Source organism: Kogia breviceps, chromosome 1 (genome assembly GCF_026419965.1).
Source record: "Kogia breviceps isolate mKogBre1 chromosome 1, mKogBre1 haplotype 1, whole genome shotgun sequence".
In the NCBI taxonomy this organism is placed as follows: Eukaryota; Metazoa; Chordata; class Mammalia; order Artiodactyla; family Physeteridae; genus Kogia; species Kogia breviceps.
In genome coordinates, this window is record NC_081310.1 from 22,516,576 (window position 1) to 22,537,560 (window position 20,985).

General features: G+C 54.2%; 2 protein-coding genes across 2 annotated transcripts in view; both read right to left on the reverse strand.

Moving 5' to 3' along the window:
* The window catches only part of TMEM63A (transmembrane protein 63A), a 33,639-nt gene extending 23,876 nt beyond the window's left edge, over nt 1–9,763 (reverse strand). Inside the window, exons 1-4 of the mRNA XM_059065726.2 lie at nt 9,153–9,763; nt 5,811–5,986; nt 4,048–4,247; nt 965–1,044 (exon numbers count right to left, since the gene is read on the reverse strand). Coding sequence (XP_058921709.1) covers nt 965–1,044; nt 4,048–4,233 — 266 coding nt within the window. The 5' untranslated portion in view covers nt 4,234–4,247; nt 5,811–5,986; nt 9,153–9,763. The remainder of the gene's footprint in view (nt 1–964; nt 1,045–4,047; nt 4,248–5,810; nt 5,987–9,152) is intronic.
* A 1,941-nt stretch (nt 9,764–11,704) lies between these two features.
* On the reverse strand, nt 11,705–16,133 carry LOC131758009 (left-right determination factor 2-like). The gene is made up of 3 exons (XM_067028583.1): nt 13,365–16,133; nt 12,858–13,100; nt 11,705–12,526 (listed from the first exon to the last, which is right to left on the reverse strand). Exons 1-3 carry the CDS (start codon nt 13,805–13,807, stop codon nt 12,163–12,165), a joined length of 1,050 nt encoding a protein of 349 aa, XP_066884684.1. The 5' UTR covers nt 13,808–16,133; the 3' UTR covers nt 11,705–12,162.
* Nucleotides 16,134–20,985: the final 4,852 nt, after the last annotated feature.

Consider the following 20,985-nt stretch of genomic DNA (forward strand, 5'->3'; position numbering starts at 1 on the left):
CAGTGAGAGGCCCGCGTACCGCAAAAAAAAAAAAAAAAAAAAAAAAAAAAAAATACCCTTGGGCTCCCGCAAACGCCAGGGGGGAGGCTGTGGGGAAAGAAGGTGCATTTAGAGACACCCCCATCGCCCTCCTGCACAGACCGCATTTCAACACGGGAGCCCCCTGTGAAGCAAGAGTGGGGGTTTGCCTGCAGAACCCCCGGGGAGGCTTGGGTGGGGCAGCCCGGGCCACTCTCTGTTTCCCCAGTCGCTTCCTATTGCTGCATCTGACACAAGATCCTGGGGTGAGGGACAGCTAGCTGGAGCTGGAAATTCCAGTTGTGCAGACCTGGAACTCATTCTCCCCCTTCAGGTGACACGCGTAGACAGCCCAGGGTGGAGGTAGAAGGACGTGAGTCCTGGCCAAGGCAGTGTGTGCTCTGTGACAGAGCGCCCGAAGCTGGCGGATTAGGGCCACTGGCTGACCCTGACCCAGAGGAAAGGAGCAGCTCACCTACGGCGTCGCTGCCCTGCTCAATCCGGCTCGCCTCATCCCCAGCCCCGAACTAATTAATCTCAAAGAAGATACACTTGAAAATGTCCAAAGGCGAGAAAGAAAGCTGGCATCCTCCTCAGCTGATGATGAAAGCCTTAAGTATCTAAGGCAACTAGATTTCTTCCGTAGCCTGAAGCAGCTGGCTCACAGTCAGCTAGCTCCAAGCCCCAGGGGAAAGCCGGGTGTGTGGGCAATGGTTTTCTTACCACCACAAAGAAGGTACCAAGGCTAATCTCACAGGTCTGTGGTGAAGGGTGGAGAGAACAGTTTCTGGTACAGGCCTGGCAGACACACTCGTGAACACAAGCTAACACGAGCATCATGTGTGGGGTGTGCCTGGTGGGCTTCACAAGCCCCCAGCCTCTGTCTCTATCTCTGTCTCTGTCTCTCTCTCTCACACAGACACTTGACGTAATGAGTCTTTTTTACCTGTTTGCTTCTGACACCAGGGCAATGCGGCCATAATCCCAGAATCTCCTTCTTATGATGGAAAATACCAATACTAAAAACTAAAAGTAGAAAAGAAATCAAGTCTTGTAAAAGCATATTGGATGGCTTCTAATTGGGGGCAATTGTCTTAGGGGCAAAGCCCACCCCTCCCCAACCACCGCCCCCAGACTCAGGGGGGCTAAAAGGGCCAGAGAAGGCACGGAGCTGCCCAAGGCTGCACAGCTCAAGGGCTCAATGCCGGTGCTCACCCCCTTCACCAGCTCCTGTCCCCTGTGCCCAAGCCACAAAGGCTGTCAACGCTGACACGGAGCTTGCCCTGGCAGCCCCCTAATCAAGCCCTCGGGTCCTGCTCTCTACTCTCAAGGCAGCCCTGACAGCCACGGCCTTCCCCAGCCCTGGTCTGCCTGCAGGGCCTCGTGAGCAGGAAGGCCCTCACAGCAGCCCTGCGGACCAGCTCCCTCCTTCACTTTACATAGGGCTGCATTTTTCATTACAGAACAGAGGTAGCAGAGCTCCCGGAAGCCCAGCCAGAAGCGGTCAGATCTTTATCGTGAGTTTGGTTCTCCCGGAGGCAAGCCCCGGGGACGCCTGGCGCAGAGCACGCAGGGGCGGCGCCCGCTGAGGACCTGATGCTCGGTGTGGCTCGGCCTCCACAAGCAGGGGCCCTCGGCAGGCCTGTGTGCCCAGCAGCAACGCGGGGCGCTGGACTCAAGTCTAACCCCCTTTCCGCTCTAAAAGTCTGTCGATTCTAGACCGTCTCCTCGCTCCCTCCGTGTCCACCTTTGCAGGTCCTCTGCCTTGCTCCTGCCTGTCTCCCCTCCCTGGACAGGCTCAGGGCTCAGCGTTTTAATCAGTATATCCCTTCCTGCCCTAGTCAGGAACTGTGGTTTTCAATGTGGGTTTTGCGTAAAATAGCGAGCTAGTGGGAAGCAGCCGCAGAGCACAGGGAGATCAGCTCGGTGGTCTGTGACCACCTAGAGGGGTGGGATAGGGAGGGTGGGAGGGAGGGAGACACAAGAGGGAAGAGATATGGGAACATGTGTATATGTATAACTGATTCACTTTGTTATAAAGCAGAAACTAACACATCATTGTAAAGCAATTATACTCCAATAAAGATGTCAAAAAAATTAATGAATGAATTGGCTATATGGAATTTATAATAAAGAACATTGTATATTTTTTTTAAAAAAAGCAAGCCAGCAAGAAAGAAAGAAAGAAAAAGAAAGGTTGTTGAAGTTAATAAGCACCCAAAGCTGTAGTGAATCAGGGTTTCCTACACTGAGTTGCACATGCAGAAAGGGAACATGAAAACTGGCATTTTCTCCTTCCTATTTGTCCGGGTTGGACGGTCCCTTTATTCACGTCGTGATACTCTTTCTGGGATTCCTTCATGCGAAAGCACAAATAAAATTGCTCTGTTTCTCAAGATATTAAAAAAAAAAATGTGGGTTTTGGACCCAGAGGGGCTGAGCTCCAGCAGAATTTTCTCAAGGTGAATCTGGAAGTTGGTGATATATGTTCAAAGGCAGGTGAGTCCTGCTGTCGGAGAAACATGAAGGTGGCTCGGCAAGTGCCTGCCCTCTGCCCTGGCTGCTACTCCCTTGGCTCGAGCGGTGTGGACATTTCCCATGCATCTCTCCTCCAGGCCCCTCTGGCTCTTCGGTGGGTCCCTTCCTCCACCCCAGCCCCAATCCCCATAGCTTCCTGCAATACAAATCCACCCCCACCAGCACACTCCCCTGGAGAGCTATTCTCTTCTCAACCAAGACATACCCACCCCAGCCTGCCTCTCCCTTCTCTCCTTGGCCCAGGCCGTCCCCTCCCTGGAGACGCTGGATCACAGCTCTAGGGCCATCCTCCTCCATGAATCCGACCAACCCTCAAATCCATCAACACGCTCCTGCCTACTCCCTCCTCCCAACCAAGGCTGGTAGATATGACTGTACTCAACCTACAAATGGGTTTTGGCTCCAAGACGTGGGTTATCCGGCACTTAAGGAGCCCTTTTTCGTAAAAGCAACACGAGTAGCGCATGGGTTCCCACATCTGCCCCAACAATGCAGAGGACCAACAACGTAGGAAAAGTCTAAGGCAACAATTTAGACTTTAATCCTAGGGAGCAAAAGGCCAAGAGGAGTTAGGACCCCCTTTCCCTCTTCCTATGAACGTTTTTCCCGGCAAGAAAACTTGGGTTGGATACCAGCCTCCTTCAGGGACTGGGGCCCTCGGGCTACCCTAACCCCCCTCCCCCAGGCCCCCACCTAACCTGTGGCCCAAAGCAGTCCAAGGGGTCTATCTACTCCCTCCACCCCCTCTTACCCTGTTTAATCAGATGGTCTCCACTACATGGGAGGAGAAGGCGACAGGAGGAACCAACCATCCCGTGGGCACTTGTCAAAAGAAGGTGCCCTGGAGCCCCAGTAAATCTCACCTGGCATGTCTGAGCCAGTAGTCTAGGGGAGAACACGGCATAGTTCAAATTGGGTTGCGGGGGGGGCGGTCTTTGGGAACAAGGAGGTCTGCACTAAGGAAAGGCCACCTGTGAGGTCGGCACTGATAAGGTATACTCGCCTTTCCCCATTTCTCTCCGTTTCTCGTCTGATCCTCTAAAGGCCCAGGGACCCCAGTGGGGAACAGGAGGGTGACATTTACAAATTGGGAATTGCAGCTGCTCTAATGCTCATTCACATCTCTCATCCCTGTGGACTGACCCTTCCCAAGGGCCATAGACACATGACGGGCTCATAACTCGGTAACAATGGTAATAATCAAAAGAATCGTAATATGTACTCTTTACATACATGGCCTTATTTAATCTTGTCCCGGAACCTTCGAGGTAAAAATTATTACCTCCATTTACAGAGCAGAAACCTGAGGCCTAAACAAGCTATGTAACACGCCCAAGGTTACGGAGCTGCAAAGTAGCAGAGCTGGGACTTAAACCCAGGGATGTCTGCTGGCTCCTCACCTGAGTTTCCCAGAAAGCCCTGGGGTGGGGGAGTGGGGGGGGGTGGGGGTTAAACAAACAAATAACTGACACGATTCCCAAGGAGGCTCACCAGGAAGCAGGTGACGTCTATGAACAGGACAGTGGGGATGCCACCGAAGGTGACCCCCTGGAGCACGGTGCTGTTTTTGGCCGAGTTGTAGCAGTAGGAGTCATTGGGCTGGTCCCCGATGCCCGGCCGCTGGCGGATGGCCACCGCCCTGGACTGCCACAGCTCCGGGAATGGGGAGTCAGTCATCGAGCTGGTCCTCCCTGGAGAACGGGACCCGGCGGACGGTCAGGGCTCCAACCCTCCAGTGGTTTCCCCAGCCGGCACTGGCAGAGCCAAGGGCGGGTGTCTCCTCCAGGGGCTGGTGGGGCACAGGGACTGGGGAGAGGCAGACACTGGCCCCGCGCGCCCGGCAGAGTCTACGGAGAATAGCTCCATTGTGGGAACAGCCCGGAGGGTCAGATGGGCCGGGCGGATGGCTCACCCAGGACACAGCTGGCCACCTCCCCAGCGGGGGGCGAACAGGAGGACAGGGAAGGACAGGAGCTGCCGTGGTGCCTGCCTAAGGGCTGCCAAGTTCCTGCAGCCTCAGGGACGACTGCTGGGGAGTCATTCCTGCAGGGGGACCCTGGGAGGTCCGGAGGGCAGGCAGGGGAGACCAGGCAGGGCACAGGAATCAACAGAGGAGGAGGAAGAACGTCCAAGTGCAACAACTCTTGATCATCTGAGCCACAGACAAGAGTTCATGGGGTGTCAGGCCGGTGCCTCAGAGACAGGCCCACCCCATACACTTGGAAACCGAGGCTCAGAGGCTTGAGATTTCCGTTAAGATTAAGGAGCTGGTCGGGGCAGAACTGGGTCTCAGACCCAGCCTCCCGGGTCCCAGATGCCAGCTCTCTTTCTACTACGCCACACTCCCTCTGCAGCTGGCTACACACATATGTTAGTTTAGTGAGAGATTAAAAGCCAGGAAAGGGGCAGAGGAGAGGAGACAGAGAAGGCAAAAGGGGGTGGTCTAGGGTGAGGAGGATGGGGTCCCAGGCCTCCTCAGGGACCCCTGAGTCACCCACCGTGCATCGCTGGAGAAACTCCCTGGCTCTGCCCTCTCATTCCCACACCCCTAGGCTTACTGGAAGGTCCAGCATTTCCAAAGCAAATATGGCTCCAGGCTGGTTGTTGACTTTTCCTTTAAGGCTCCTGGTAACCCAGGTGAAACTAATGGAAATCTCCAAACACCAAAGGCCCCAGAGTTAGTGGCCAAGTTCTGGCCTGCTTTTCACACTGTCTGTGGCTGAAGAGCCTGGAGAAATGCTCAGCGACACCTTCCTCCCAAGGTCCCACCTCCTTAAATCTGGTTAACCCAGATTCCCAGGGGACTTCAGCTAAGTCTGGTCTTTCTACTTGTTACAGGGACAAAAATCTTGGGGAGAAGAAGAGGAGGTACAGAGAACAGACAGATATTTGGACTACCTGGTAATTCTGGCAGGGTGTGTGTTGGGGGAAGGTGATTCCCAATTCTGGCCCCTGGCACGGGTGGTTGGGGACAGTCTCACACACACATGACAGGAAGTGCAGGGTGGGTGGGGGGAAGTGGCAGGTCAAGGGCATGGGGGGACTCCCCAGAAGGCCAAGGCACTCTCTCATCCCTATAAGAGACTGGGCAGTGGCCGGAGGGTGTGATGGCAGAGCCACAAAAGCTGCCTCTGGCAGACAGATGGTCTTATTTTCCCTCCTCTAAACCCCAACCCCTGGCACCGCCCCAGCGGAACGCCCAGCCTGACACTGATTGGCAAAGGCCTGCCCCTCCTTCCTGTCCCCACACTTACCAGATGCCAGGGGAAGGAAGTGCGGATGAATGCCCTGGAGAGGACCTCAGTTGATGCAGGCTCTAGCAAAGGCAGTGGCAGCCCTGGCCACCTCCCCAGCTGCCTCAGGTCCACCACTCATTTCCTGCAGGGCTTTCCTGACTGGGGTCATGGGGCACCAGCCTTTACAGACTTCCCTGAAGGAACACAGACAGTCAGAGTCACGTGGGAGCTGCCCTCTTCCAGTTCAGGGCTTCTGACCTGAAAGCCGGCAGCACACTTCCCCTGCACTCACACGTGCCCCAATGTGTGGGAACTCGAACGCTCGTGCGGAGCCTGTGGTTCTCCCCAACGCGCTCCCTCCCGCCCTGGCTCTCTTCCCAGACTCCTAGCGCTACGGAGGGTCCACACTCCTCTGTGCTGCCCTGCTCCTCTCTCCTCTCTTTTCCCCAGCATCACCTGAGGGTCCAGCCTCCCCCATCTTGTCCAACAGCTCAAGGCCCTACTGAAGCCAGGGCAGTGGACCTCCCCCCACAGAAGCACTGGCAGCTGTAGGCTCCAGGAAGACTGAGTCCAGGACCTCCTACGGGCCCCGAGAGGCTTCCCCAGTGCCCCCAAAGGCTAGAATCAGGAAAAAAGGAATGCAGCAGAACAAACAAGGAAGGCTTGAAAAGTGAAGTGGAAAGACAAAACATCCCCATAAAATGGTCACAGAGGGAGCACCGTCCCTGGAAAGGGGCAGCTGCTGCAGTGGTGCTGGGGCAGGATGAGCCTCACCGATGTTGCTTTGCGCTGAGCTTTGGGAGAGCAGAGGCCATGTGGGAAGCAGGTACCTATGCTCCTCTTCCCCCTCCGGCCCCAGTCACACCTCTAAGTCAAACAGGCTCCGCTGGGTGGTTTTACAAGGTTTGATAAGAAGGACTCAGTGAGGTCAGCCATCAAATCCCACCAGCCTGGGATAGAACCTCAGGGCTCCCCAGAGGTGGCCTGTCTTGCCTGCCCCCTCCAGGTGAGGGCACAGCTTTGGGGGCCCGCATTCTCTCTCAGAACTTTCTGCTTAGTTGTAGTCTGTTACACATGGCAAGTCCAGATTCGGCCGAACCATCAACGGTCCCTCCAGGGCCAGCCCCCTGCATCCTCCCGAACGGGCATGCTCTGAGAGGGCAGCTGGAAACACACGCACCACAGGGTGGCCCTGCCAGGCTCAGAAGGTACGGGAAGGGGAGAGAGGGGAACTCAGCAGGTGGTGACCGGGAGAGAGCTAGCTCAGTGGGCAAAAGACTGGTAGTGCTGGGCAGGGGCCAAAGCAGCAAGTAGGCCCTGTGGCCAAAGGTGCCCTGCCTGGCAATGTTCACTCCTCCCGTATTTGTCAGATATGCATGTGTGAATGCCTCGTCTTACCCATGCCTTCCAGAGAGCTCTCTGCTCATCATCTCATTCAGGAAAGACAAGATACACTGCTGAGACCCAGGTGCCAGGTGACCAGCAGGTGACTCAGGCCCCAATGCAAAGTTCAGCCCACATACACCGTACAGTCTGGCTGTGGCCAGTGAGACTGAGAGCTCAATGCCATGGCTGGTCCCCCAAGTTGTCAAAGAGGTCAGCCACCAACGCTAACCCCCTGCCCACGTGAGCTGCTGGCTGCTGGTAGCTGCTGGCCCCTGTAGCAAATCTGAAGATCTCTACGCCTCCCCCACCAGAAGTGGCAACAGAACGCCGCAGGAAGTGTGTGAGCATGTCAGCTCTTGCAAATTCAGGGTATTTTTATCATCACCAAATTTTCCGACTTTGTTAGGATGACAAGCAGCTCCAGGCCTTCTGCCACAGGAGGTGACTCTGATGTTCTAGATGGCAGGTTGCAAACTTCTGCTTAAAGCCCCACCAAACAGGGCCCAGGAACCTGGACAACCATTTACCTCCACAGACACAAGCCCTGGAGCGCCAAGGAAACGGCACAGTCTGGCTGCAGTGTGGGAGGCGGGGCAGCTGGCAGTCCCCTGAGCAGGCTCTGGAGTTAGGGTCTCAGCACCACATGCCTTTAGACAAGTGACTTAACCACTCTGCGCTTTGGCTTCCTTCTCCATACAACGGGCACAATGACATCTCTCCCGCAGGGCTGGTGAGAGGCAATGCCCATAAAGCACTGCGCCCTCATGGGCGCTCAAAATCTGCTCTTACTTTTGTCACCTCTCCAGACAATGGGAAAGACAATATTAGGAATAGCAGGACCCCATCTGATTATTTTTTTCTGTTACAGCCCAGTGAACAGCCAAGGGAGACCTTTGCCCCCGAGCTAAACAAACAAGAGGCGTATGAAGGTAAAAGGAGGCCTCTGCTTCTGGACACATCCACCTCAACGCACAAGCAAACTCAGGACTACCTGACAGGTGTCAGAGGAGGGGAGAAGGTAGAAAGACAACGGCCATGCAGGAGGGAGAAGGGAAATATGGGTCGTTTCTCCAATAAGCGATGACCGGGGAGTCTTTGCTTCTCCCCAGCGACCGTCCGCAGCCCTGCAGGAGCCAGGGCCTGAGCAAGACCCCAGGATGCCGCCTTGTACGCACTGGGCCTGGACTGGTGAGCACAATCCACTGGCTTCACCTCAAACCCTGCACACTGTGGGGCTGGGACACAGCCACACAACTTCAGCGTGGAAGGAAGCTGGCGGGTCATTCTGTGTACCGCTCTGGCCTGCTGCTCTTCAGGACACCGCCTGAGCTGAAAGACAGAGGCCACCCCAGAATCTCAGGTGGCCGGGCTTATCAGGTACTGGCACCTCTGCGTTTTGGGTTTCCTGGCAGAGCTCTCCTCACCCTCCCCACCCCTCCCCCAAACCCCCAGCTTCCCTCCTCAGGACTCCACCAGGGCTGCAGGGAGCGGTCACCGAGGAGCAGCCCCAAGGTGCTTTCTACCTTCCCGGCAGCAGGTGACTCAGATGCCTGGCCCCTTCCCAGGCCCACCTGGCAGAGTCGGAGAAGGAAGGGCCCCCAGGCTGCGTTCCGGGTTAGGCTAGGAGGTCGACTCCAGCTGACAAATCCCCAAAGAGAGGGGTGGGAAGAGAAAGGGATCAGCCATAAAAGCGAAAAGCTGGAGCCTTGGAGGGGGAAGTCCCAAAAAGCCGTTAGGAAAGCTGGAGAGGCGCGGCGCTGGAAGAGGGGCGCGGGGTCTGCGCGGCCCAGGGACGGACCTTCTCCTCCCACCCACCCGGTCACCCGTGCTCCGGAGTCGGGGCTGCGGAGGCCGGAGGGCCGCACCCCGGAAGCGGACACTAGACATGGCACCCTGACGTAGACCCCAAGTCCTGCACGTCCCGGGGAAGGCGGACGGCGACATTCCCCCCTCCCAACGCTTCTTCCCCTTTACCTGCGGCGGCGGCGGCGCGGCGACGGCTGCGCTGCGGCCCGGCGCGGCCCGGGAAGGTTGTCTGGCTCCACCTGGCCGGGCGGGGCGGTGTCCCGACTACTTAAAAGTTACAAAGTGAAACTCCGGCGCTCGTGCACATGCGCAGACCCGCGTCCACTGCTTGCTCAATTGGCAGCTTCGGCGGGGCAGGCGTCCGTGCTACCGCCGGCTTCCGCACCCCGGACCGTGCGCCCCTCGGCGATTCTCCGCCCTGGGCTGGCCCCGGGGCGGCTGCTCAGCCCGCGCAGCTCCTCCTAACGTTCTGCAGGCCCCGGCCGGGCCGGCTCGCGTCCTGGGACCGAGGAGGGCGCCGCCACGGCTAATTCCTCTCCCCTTCCCCCGGCACCTCGGGGAGCCCCGGGCCTAACACAGGGTGGTCGCGTCCGGGGGATGCGCGGGGAGAGCATCGGCAAACGTTCTTGATTGTCCTGTATTGCACTGAATTTCCGCGACCGGCTCTTAGGCCCGCCCGGGGGAGTGGGAGGATGGGGAGCTCGGCTGGGCTCAGCCCGCACCTCGGCTCCACGCAGTCCGCGGTCACCCAGCTCCCCGTGTGAAAGGCCGCGGCTCCCCCACCGCTCTGGGCAGCCGGACAGGAAACGCCCTGTGGAGGGTGGGTGCGTGCGTCCTACGTTTGGCCCCAAACGTAGGTCGCAGTATTTTCAGCGGTCCCCTGGAGCCAAAGCGGGTACTGCCAGGACCAGGCCGCCGGGGGCACCCATCTAGCCCAGCTCACTAAGCGTGCCTTGTTTCCCCGGGCTGGGTCCCAGGGTGTTTCCTATGAGCCAGCGGCCTTCGCCAACTGGACTGTGTAAGCTCCCGGGGGCGCCGGGGTGTGCGCTGGGCCACACGCAGGACGGGGTTCAGTGAGGACTGCGCCCCCTGTGAAACCGAAGACCACCGCCTGCCTACAGCACCAAACTGCCCTCTTCCGCAGGCCTCGGTTTTCGTGTCTGCAGCACGAGGGGGTGGGACCGAAGCTTCCCCTCAGGTCCCTTCCGGCACTAGAAATTAGTAAATCCTGAACAGGCCTTCACTCCGCACTTGTACAGCTTTGCAGGGCCTCTGATCTGTCTTCCATTTCTGGGCTTTCCTGTTTTCTGGAAATGGTCAAAGTGTTCTCCTTGCCTCCCTCCCCACGCCTGCAGCACCAGCCTGGGGCTCTCTGGAGTGGGGTGGGGTAGGGGATGTCTCCTGCTTCTCTAACAGCTCCTTTTGTCCCATCTGGCTTCCTCCCTCTCCTCCACCCACAGCTGCTAGTTATTTCCCAGAGTTTGCCCTTGGCCCCTGTGCTCAGCCTGGCCCTTGTCCTTCTAAGCAGGTGCCTGACCATCTCTCCTGCTCTTACCTCCAGCTGCCAAGGGCCCACACCTGACCCCCAGCAGGTTCCTGGGTGTGGCCACCGGACTTGCCTCTGGCTTCTCAGACTGCCTCTGTCCACTCTCTGCCCCCCCCCATATGCCCCACCTGCGTGTCCCTGCCTGAGTTAATGGAGCCACATCCTGCCTGGTCTGTGCCCTGGGGCCCAGGGAAGTGCAAAGTTCTAACCCCTACCCTGGTGGAACCACTGACAAAGAGAAAAGTTACGATCCTTGATTTCAGAGAGGGAAGGGATTTCTAAATTTGACTTTCAGTTGGTTATTTCAAAATCAAGAGAAGGGCAAGGCAGATCAAAATGTGAGTTGAGATAACCATAGCCCCCATTATGTGTCACGCAGTATGTGGAGTGCTGATAAAAACACTATTTCCAGGACTTCCCTGGTGGCACAATGGTTAAGACTCTTTGCTCCCAATGTAGGAGGCTCGGGTTCGATCCCTGGTTAGGAAACTAGATCCCACAAGCATGCCACAACTAAGGAGCCCACCTGCTGCAACTAAGACCTGGCACAACCAAATACATAAATATTAAACAAACAAAACACTATTTCCTTAAATCTCCAGTAAAAGTACAGGAGTCAGGGATTGTTCCTATCTGATAGAGAAGAAAATGAAAATTTAGAGGATATAGAGTTTAGAGCTAATAAGAGCTGTGCAGCCTGGCTGGCAAGGAATCCAAGACATCCACGCCCCAGGCCCAGATCCTACATCAAACTCAGTTTAAAAGCCAGTGTAATCTTGGCATTCGAAAATCTTATATTCACCATTTTATCATTTGCTCCCTTTATCTGCCCCCAAATCTAAAGGAGTGACCCACATTCTTGTAATATTGATGATGATTTTGATCACAGATTTTTAAAAATTTTGTATCAAGTAGAATTGAAATAAAGCCCACTCCCTGTGCTCAGAAAAGTAAAAATGTCAACAACAATGACCAAAATAAATTCTGCCTTAATCCTAAAGGACAGGCACCTTAGAATCAATGCATTTTGATCCTAGCACCCTGTATCACTTAACTGAGACCTTGAACAAGTCTTTTTAAGCTTTTCCCTTAGTTTTCTAATCTAGTTGACCTAATCCCTATAGAACTTTCTGTTCCATCACAATTTGTAGGATTCTGGGTAAAACATAGCAATACAGAATAAAATCTGTTTTATTTGTTTCTTGCAGAATGCCCTTATTATCTGAGTTGGGAATGCAAAACCCATACTTGACCCTAGGTTTTAAGCCCAGAGTGGCAGCTGCATCTCCCACCCGTACCACAGAGCTCAGCCCAGATCCAGTGACAGGACAAGGAAACAATAACAAATTGTGGTTTCTCCTCTTAGGTTACAAAATCTACAGAGATAAGTGCTTAGGATACAGTGCAGTGAATAATGTCAAGAAAAGGTAAACTGGGCAGGGATTACCCAGTGGCCAGGGAGTCTTGTTCCTGGGAAACAAAAATCAGAAGGTGAGCTGACTTGTCAGAAGAACTCAGGAGAAAGCACAGAGCATGTGCCATCCACGGTTCAGTAATCCCCATCTCTCCTGGTGCCCTGGAACACTTCTGACACACACACGAGCCAAGTCCCTCCATGGCTGCACCCCACACCTACGGCTCCAGCTTCCTTGGTACGGGCGCCCCGTCCGAGGCACAGCTGCACTTCTGCACCCTCATGTTGGGCAAGCTGACCACCTGGGGCCTGGGCTGGCCTCCCTCCGGGATGCTGACAATCACAGGCAGAGAGGTCGTCTCTGAGGCGACGCACTGTCTCGGCCCCAGAAATGGCCACTTGAAGGTCAGGGGCTCTGGGGGCTGCTGGCAGGTGCCCACACACTCATAGGTCAGGAAGCCCGGGGGCTCCAGGACCCAGTTCTCAGCCCACTTCATCCCCTGCAGGTCAATGTACACCTCCCGGCGGCAGCAGCGGGTGCCCTCGGTCACTGGTGCCTTAGGATCACAGTTTCCCTGAGCTCTGTGGGGGGCAAGGAGAGGCAGAGTCAGAGGTCAGCTGGGAGGGCAGAGGTCAGGGGGCCCAGGGCGGGGCTTAGTGGGGCATCTGGAGGAAGATTTATGGTCCATCTCTTGTTATGTTCAAAATGCTGGATATTTGTGATAAGGATGGAGAACTAGAAATAACCCCCCAATAAATAATTAGACCTGATATTACTCCTAAGAGCGTTAGAAGAAATTGTATATGTTCATCCATTCCCATAGCACCCTGTAAAGTTGCCCATTTCAAAATAAGTTTAATTCTGCCATTTGCCTCATTATTCGGGTTCACCCATCTGACCCACAGCACCTACCCGTAATCCCTGAGGTCCAGGGTGTGCAGCTCCAGCTGGGGCTCCCGCTGCCCGGCGCCCGACGGCCCCTGCGAGGCGAAGCGGACCAGCCTGTGGGCGCTGGAGGCCAGCGGGCCCAGGTGCTCCCTCTGCACCGACACCTGCAGCAGCAGCGGCTGCCGGGGCCGGCGCAGCTGCTGCCAGAAGTTCACGGCATCCGTCACGTCCAAGGCCTTCCAGCCGCTCTCGTGGATGGACACCAGCCTGCGACACCGCACGGAGACACAGGCCCGAGCTGAGGGGTGGGGACTGGGACGGCTGGGGTGGCCCCCGGGGGGGGCCCTCTCCCACCCTCCCCCCGCCCTCCCCCTCCCCCTCCCCTCCCCTCCACTCTCCCCTCCCCCTCCCCCCCCCCAGGGGCCTGCCAGGACCGCACCGCCCCTCCTCCCCCAGGCCACCCCTCCTCCCGCGCCGGGCCCAGCCCCCCTCCTCACCCCCCGCCCCACACCCCAGCCACCACCTCCCCACCTGGAGTCGATGAGGGAGGTGCGGTTGGAACCGTCGTCGCGGACGTGCAGCCACTGGACGGTGACCCGGGCGCGGTCGCTGCGCGGGAAGAGCCGCTCGTGGCTGCGGAGCGCGGCCTTGGGGACCGGCTCCTGGAAGAGGCGCAGCACGGCCTGCACCAGCTCGCTGTGGGGCGGCAGCCGCTGCTCGATGTCGAACACCAGCAGGTGCGAGGAGGCCTCGGACACCAGGAACCTGCCGGCCACCTCTGGGGACACGAGCGGGGTCAGCGGGGCCCCTCCGGGCACCAGGGGAGCTCTGAGGGTGGCAGGGCCAGTGAACAGGGTTTCCCCAGTAATCCCGAGGGAGAGTTTGGGGGCTGGGAAACTCATGGGCCAGGCCAGAAAGAGAGCACCTCCACTCCTAGAAAAACTGCTAGGCCCAAGCAGGCTCTCCCCCATCATCTGAGATTGGGGCTTGTTTACTAGTGGCGTCCGCCCTCACCTGGTAGGGGCAGCTTTGAGCCGCTCTGCAAGCGCTGGGGCTTCCAGTGAGGACTACAAACCCACAGCCTTCTTTAGGCAAAGGGGCAGGAGGGGGGATGGAGGGCAGGAGGCAGAAGACCCAGCTAGTGAAAAATCTATGGTCACCGGCTGAAACTGGCTTTTCCTAAGAGCCAGAGGAAGAGCCCTGAATTTACTCTCATTTCCCTGCTCATGCCCCGTGAAATGTCCCCCAAAGGAGAAAGAGTAGCCAGGGGCCTGTAAGCAACTTTTGTGGGACTGCTGAGCCCTGAGGGAAATGGTGAGGACGGGTACAACACCCTCCTCAGAGACACCAGCAACGTGTCCCCAACACCTGAGGCTCCGGGATCACCTGACCACAGCCAGCCACGCGGCCACAAGCCGTCACCCCTGCTGAGGTGTCCAGGTCTCCTCATCTCCCCAGACACCTGGACTGGTCTATCTCTGGGCACTGAGGCGGTGAGCCCCAGCCCCAGGGAGGTGACAGGCTGCAACAGGATTCAGACCTGGTACCTCCCATCTCATAGGACGCCCACAGCTCTGGGAAGCAGTCAGCGCTACTTTAATCTCACTTCCAGAAACGCAAATAGGCCAGAGTTGTTCGGTGACTTGTCCAAAGTAAAACAAATATCAGAACTGAGAACTGAACTCAGAGGTCCTTTCTCTCTGAGGCAACAGTCTCTGCTGAGGCCAGCCTTTTCGTCCACCAGCACAAAGTCCCCTTGACAGTTTGCCTTCTCTTCTCTATTCTCCCCTCTTTCCACTTTGCTTCCCTACCCCATGATATCTAGTCTTGCCTTGGCCTTGGCAGCGGGTCCAGCCTGGCCCAGCTCCTCCTGGCCCCGAGGGGTGGGGCCCTCAGTGCAGACAGAGGCCAGGCACCCGGGCCCAGCCTTCCTTACAGTCCATGGTCCCTCCTCATCGCCCTGTGGACCCTGTGCCCTCCCCAGAGCAGGCCCTCCCCCTCCCCGCGAGGACCAGGCTGCAGCAGGGAGGGACGGCCTCACCTCGGAAGTTCTGGCTGAACCTCTTCCCCCGGGAGCGGGCCCCGTGGCTGCGCTGCAGCAGGGCCACGTACTGGGCCCTCACGTGCGCGGGGATGATGAGCCTCTCCACATCGGCCTCGTCCAGGACGGGAGCCTCGCTGAGGCGCAGCTGCCGCAGCAGGCTGCCCAGGACCCGCTCCTCGCTCAGGGCCGCCCCGGGGCCGGCCAGCGGCAGCGCCCAGAGCGCCCAGCAGAGCCAGAGGGGCCGCATGGTGCTGCTCGGGAGAGGGAGGGGCAGAGAGGACGTGTCCCCGGAGGAGGCTCGGGGAGGGTCCCAGCTGGGTGTGCTGAGGGCCAGGCTGGGCCAGCTTTATAGCCAGGCCTGGGCTGGGCCTGGGTGGTGGGAGGGAGGGAGCCCAGGAGGGAGGGAGGTCACACCCCTCGGACCTCCTGGGAGTTCAGCGGCCAGACAGGTCCCTGAGCCCCGAGGAGGGGGCTGTCTGGACTGTGGACAGATGGCTATTGTTGTGGGTCAGAAGCCTCTACCTTGGCTTGGGGTCCCTGACCAGTTAAATTTAAAAGCTTGTTTCCTGAAGAAGAGGCAGGGATCTCATTCTGTGCTAGATCCCCTGTCCCGCAAGTCAAAGAGCAAACTTCCGTCCCTGGAGTGTGGACGTAGAGTCCTGTTCCTTGCTGCAGCTAAACTGCCAATTCGACACCCTGGCTCTCTGCCTAAGGACCCATCCTGCCTGCCGGGATGAGCGTCTGAGCCTGGTGCTCGAAGGGCTCCTGGGAGCTGTTGAGCTCCTGGGCTGTCCACGGTTGGAAAACCCATTATTTTCCCCAGTGTTCTGGGGGGTCTTCCTAGGTAAGGGAGCCTGGGATAATTTAGTTCCAATGGGGTTTTGTCCAATAAGGAAGCCCATCCTCTCCCTCTTCCTGGCTGTTCATGGATTCAGAGGTCAGAGTCGAAAAGACCATCCAGCCCATCCCCTCCTCCAGTTTTTGAGCCAAGAAAGCCAAGGCTCAGAGAGGCGAAACATCCCCAGGCTCACAACCATTCTCCATGGACGCCTGCGTAAAGTCAGGTCTTCTGATTCCCAGCCCAGAGTTCTTTCCACAGCCTCAGCTGTTTCCAGCCGGAGTCCTGCTCAACCCGCTGAAGCTGGCCAAGTGGACTCAATCCAGGTGATCAGGGCTGGGCAGGGGCAGGGGGCATGTCCCCCAGTTTCCTGAGACTTCCCCACGTGAACGTGGATTTGCCTGGTTGAAGAGTTTCACTGGGGAAATAAAAGAGTTGGGCAACCAGCCAGGGATCGGGCTGTCAGGTGAAATACCCAACACAATTTGGGATGTACTTTAACAAATTATTTGTTGTTTATCTGAAATTGAAATTTCACCTTCCACCGGGAGTCCTGTATTTTTAGTTGCTAAATCTGGCAACCCTAGCCAGAGGCCAAAAGAAGAAATCGAATGTGGATTGGGAGACTTTTGACAATGGGCTGATTAGCGGGTGGGACGGAGGGCAGCCCCCATCCTTTGTCATGCAGAAGAAGGAGCCAGGCCTCCCCCACTTCCACCCCAACCTGTGTCTGGCCTAACACCCTGCCAGGTCAGGTCGGCTGGAGATGTTAACCATCTCCCCTGAGCCAGATCTTCTGTCTTAAAGGGAGGAGAGGGGTCAGGGGAACAGGGCGTCACTACCGCTGATTACGGGCCAATCTGGACCTGGCCCACAGCCGAGGGTACCACGGAGGGCAGTGGGCCGGCCGTCTTGGGGTGTGGGCAGCAGACCTGGCCCCCAGAGGGTCCAGGAGAGATGGATGATAGGGACTGAGGCAGGAGAGCAGGTGAGGAGCGGGGCCAGGTGCCCACTGCCACCCTCCTGCCCCTAATAGGCTGGGATTTGACCCCAGCCAGAGTCCAGACTGCCAGATGAGGGCCATGGGAAAATGTGAGGTCAGAGGTCATCCTGCGGACTCTGCGGTTGGGGACAAACTGGACCAGAGCCTGGGCTTGGAACCAAAGTGAACTGTGAGGTTGGTGAAGATTGGAGGCCAGGAGCCAGTTCACCTGTGGATTAGAGCATCTGGGGGTCTTTGGGGGGATAGGGGCTCCTGTCCCCTTCCTGATCAGGGCAGGCACTGCTGTGGTGCTCCCGAAATTCCCCGAGGCCCAGCCCCAGGTGCCCTGGGCTGCCCCAGCCCTGCACCCATTATCCTCCCCGACCCCAGACCTGGGGGCCCATGTGGCTCCTTGGGGTCTCCAGACACGCCTCTGGGCGGGCAGCAGGCCCTCCCTGTCCTCCCAGAGCAACTTGGCCTCCGTGTTAGCAGGGCCAACCCTTCCTGGGGCTCCCTGGGCTGAGAAGAGTGGGGAACAGGAGAGGACTAAGGACCCATGTGTCCGTTTATCCACACCTTTCCGGCAAGGGTGAGCCTGGGTTCAGTCCTTGCTGTGCCACTAATCGGCTGTGTGGCCTTAGATGGGTTTTCTATCCCCTTGAATATAAGTCTCCTCTTACAAAATGGGGATAATGCACTTTTTTTTGCAAAGAACCTGTCAGTATTAGTGGAGATGTCAGCAAAGTGCCTCTCACAAAGCCCCCCACACACACACAATAGGTGCTCAATAAATGGTAGAGGTCTTTCAACTGATACTAACTTACCATGTTTAACTTTTTAAATTTTTAAGTTAACAATGTTTCTTAATTATTTTCTAGTTAATACACATGGTACAAAAGTCAAAAGTGCATAAGGTGTTCGTGAAAAATGTCAGCCTCAGGAGTTCCCTGAGGGTCCAGTGGGTAAGATTCCATGCTCCCAATGCAGAGGGCCCGGGTTTGAGCCCCAGTCCGGGAACTAGATCCCACATGCATGCCACAACTAAGAGTTACCATGCCACAACTAAGAAGTCCACATGCTGCAACTAAAAGATCCCACATACTGCAACTAAGACCCGGTGCAGCCTAAATAAATAAATAAAATTTTTTTAAAAGTCAGCCTCCCTGCCTTTGCTGCTCATCTCCCGCTTCTCCTCCGCAGAGACAGTCTGCTTACAAGGAAACTCAGATATTTTTCCCACTGTACGAATCTTACTAATCTATCATCGTGATCCATACCCCCTTTTCAAAATTATAATTTTATTCTGTAAATGGTACGGTAAAAAGTCTCTCCCATCCCTGGCCCCAGTCTCTCTATCCACCACCAACCCCCACCCCAGAGGCACCAGTGTTGTTAGTTCAGTTGATTCAAAGGGGTTTATTGTTCTCTCTGACAAGTTGCCTCTGAAATCAGAATTTGTCTCATAATCACTGACAGCCAGGTGGCAGTTGGGACACTCTTACGCAACAACCTTCTGATGACATTTGGTGTCTCAGGCTGCTCTGGCGGCCATAACAAAATGTTAGTGGGGAGAGGGGAGGGGGTGGTCTTAAACAGCAGAAATTTATTTCCTCACAGTGTGGAGGCTGGAAGTCCAAGATCAAGGTGCCAGCAAATTGGTTTCTTCTAAGGCCTCTCTCCTTGGCTTGCAGATGGCCACCTTCTTGCTGTGTCCTCACATGGTCTTTCCTCTATGCACACACATCCCTGGTGTCTCTCCGTGTGTCTAAATTTCCTCTTCTTAGGACACCAGTGAGATTGGTTTAGAGCCCACCCTAAGAGCCTCATTTAATTTAGTCACCCCTTAAAGCCCCCTGCACCACCATCTCCAACTACAGTCATGCTCTGAGGTACTGGGAGTTAGGACTTCAACATATGAATTTGTGACACAGTTCAGCCCTGGTCAGATGAAGGAAGCTCCAGCATCAAAAGCTCTTAGGTTTGAGGAAATACCATAATTTCTTAGGTATCCTTCAGAGATATTCTATGCAAATATATGCAGATACATTTCTTTCTTTCCTTTTTTAACTCAAAGATTAGCATACTACACAGATTTCCTACACTTTTCTTCTTTCACTTAACAATATACCTTGTAGAATCTTCTATATAGTACTGCCACATTATTTTATTTTACTGTTAACATAAATTTTTTATATAGATGTATCATAATTTATATAACCACAACTTTTGAGTGAATATTCAAATTCCATATCAATCCTTTGCTATTACAAATAATGTTGCAATAAATCGCCTAGGATAAATGACACTTTATACATATAAGAATGTATCTTTTGCAAGTTGATACACTGGGTTACAGTGTATGTAGTTTTCATTTTGATAGTTAAATCAGTTACTGAGATAGTTTATATTTTTTATAGTAGTTTATAGTCGTAGTTTATATTTTTTTGGTTTTGAAAATGGGATCTTTTCCACAGCACTGCCAATTATTGTTTGTACCATTGAAGACTATTGATTTCTATGTACCAATTTTGCACCCAGCCTCCATACTGAATAGTCTTATCATTTGTAGTAGTTCTTAGTTGATTCTCTTGCATTGTCTAGGTACAAAATCTTTTTTCTTAAATTAACTTTTATTGGAGCATAGTTGCTTTACAATGTTGTGTTAGTTTCTGCTGTGCAGCAAAGTGAATCAGTTATATATATATATATATATATATATATATATATATATAACATACACATATATATATAATATACACATACATATATATCCACTCTTTTTCAGATTTTCTTCCCATTTAGGTCACCACAGAGCATTGAGTGGAATTCCCTGTGCTATATAGTAGCTTCTCATTAATTATCTATTTTATACATAGTAGTGTATACATGTCAATCCCAATTTCCCAATTCATCCCACCCCACCCCCCTTTGTAACCATAAGTTTGTGCTCTGCATCTGTGACTATTTCTGCTTTGCAAATAAGTTCATCTGTACCATTTTTCTAGATTCCACACATAAGTGGTATTATTCGATATTTGTTTTCTTCTTTCTGACTTACTTCACTCTGTGTGACCATCTCTAGGTCCATCCACGTTTCTGCAAATGGCACTATTTCATTCCTTTTTATGGGTGAGTAATATTCCACTGTATATATGTTTTAGTACATTTTTTTTTTGTCCACGCCTCCCACAGCATGTGGGAGCTTAGTTCCCCAAACAGGGATCGAACCCACACTCCCTGCATTGGAAGCTCAGAATCTTAATCACTGGACCATCAGGGAAGTCCCTAGGTACAAAATCTCAATGTTTGTTAAAAATGATAATTGAATTCTTCTTTTTCAAAATGTATTCCTCTGAGAAATGCAAACCAAAACTACAATGAGGTATCACCTCACACCAGTCAGAATGGCCATCATCAAAAAAAATCTACAAATAATAGATGCTGGAGAGGGTGTGGAGAAAAGGGAACCCTCTTGCAGTATTGGTGGGAATGTAAATTGGTACAGCCACTATGGAGAACAGCATGGGGGTTCCTTAAAAAACTAAAAATAGAACTACCATATGACCCACCAATCCCACTACTGGGCATACACACTGAGAAAACCATAATTCAAAAAGAGTCATGTACCAAAATGTTCACTGCAGCTCTATTTACAATAGTCAGGACATGGAGGCAACCTAAGTGCCCATCGACAGATGAATGGATAAAGAAGATGTGGCACATATATACAATGGAATATTACTCAGCCATAAAAAGAAATGAAACTGAGTTATTTGTAGTGAGGTGGATGGACCTAGAGTCTGTCATACAGAGTGAAGTAAGTCAGAAAGAGAAAAACAAATACTGTATGCTAACACATATATATGGAATCTAAAAAAAAAAAAAGGTTCTGATGAACCTAGGGGCAGGACAGGAATAAGGATGCAGATGTAGAGAATGGACTTGAGGACACAGGGAGGGGGAAGGGTAAGCTGGGACGAAGTAAGAGAGTAGCATTGACATATATACACTACCAAACGTAAAATAGATAGCTAGCGGGAAGCAGCTGCAGGGCACAGGGAGATTAGCTCGGTGCTTTGTGACCACCTAGAGAGATGGGATAAGGAGGGTGGGAGGGAGACGCAAGAGGGAGGAGATATGGGGATATATGTATATGTATAACGGATTCACTTTGTTATACGGCAGAAACTAACACAACACTGTAAAGCAATTAAACTCCAATAAAGATGTTAAAAAATGTATTCCTCTGGTTTCTTTTTATTGTCTTATTTCATTAGCTAGTATCTTC

What these genes read in the sequence shown, in the direction of transcription:
- LOC131758009 (XM_067028583.1), bottom strand. Translation starts at nt 13,807, where the DNA reads ATGATGGGGGAGAGCCTGCTTGGGCCTAGCAGTTTTTCTAGGAGTGGA. An exon ending in ACCTCCCTCATCGACTCCAG is followed by an intron (nt 13,101 to 13,364) that starts GTGGGGAGGTGG and finishes GCGGTGTCGCAG; the next exon opens with GCTGGTGTCCATCCACGAGA. An exon ending in CTGGACCTCAGGGATTACGG is followed by an intron (nt 12,527 to 12,857) that starts GTAGGTGCTGTG and finishes TGCCCCCCACAG; the next exon opens with AGCTCAGGGAAACTGTGATC.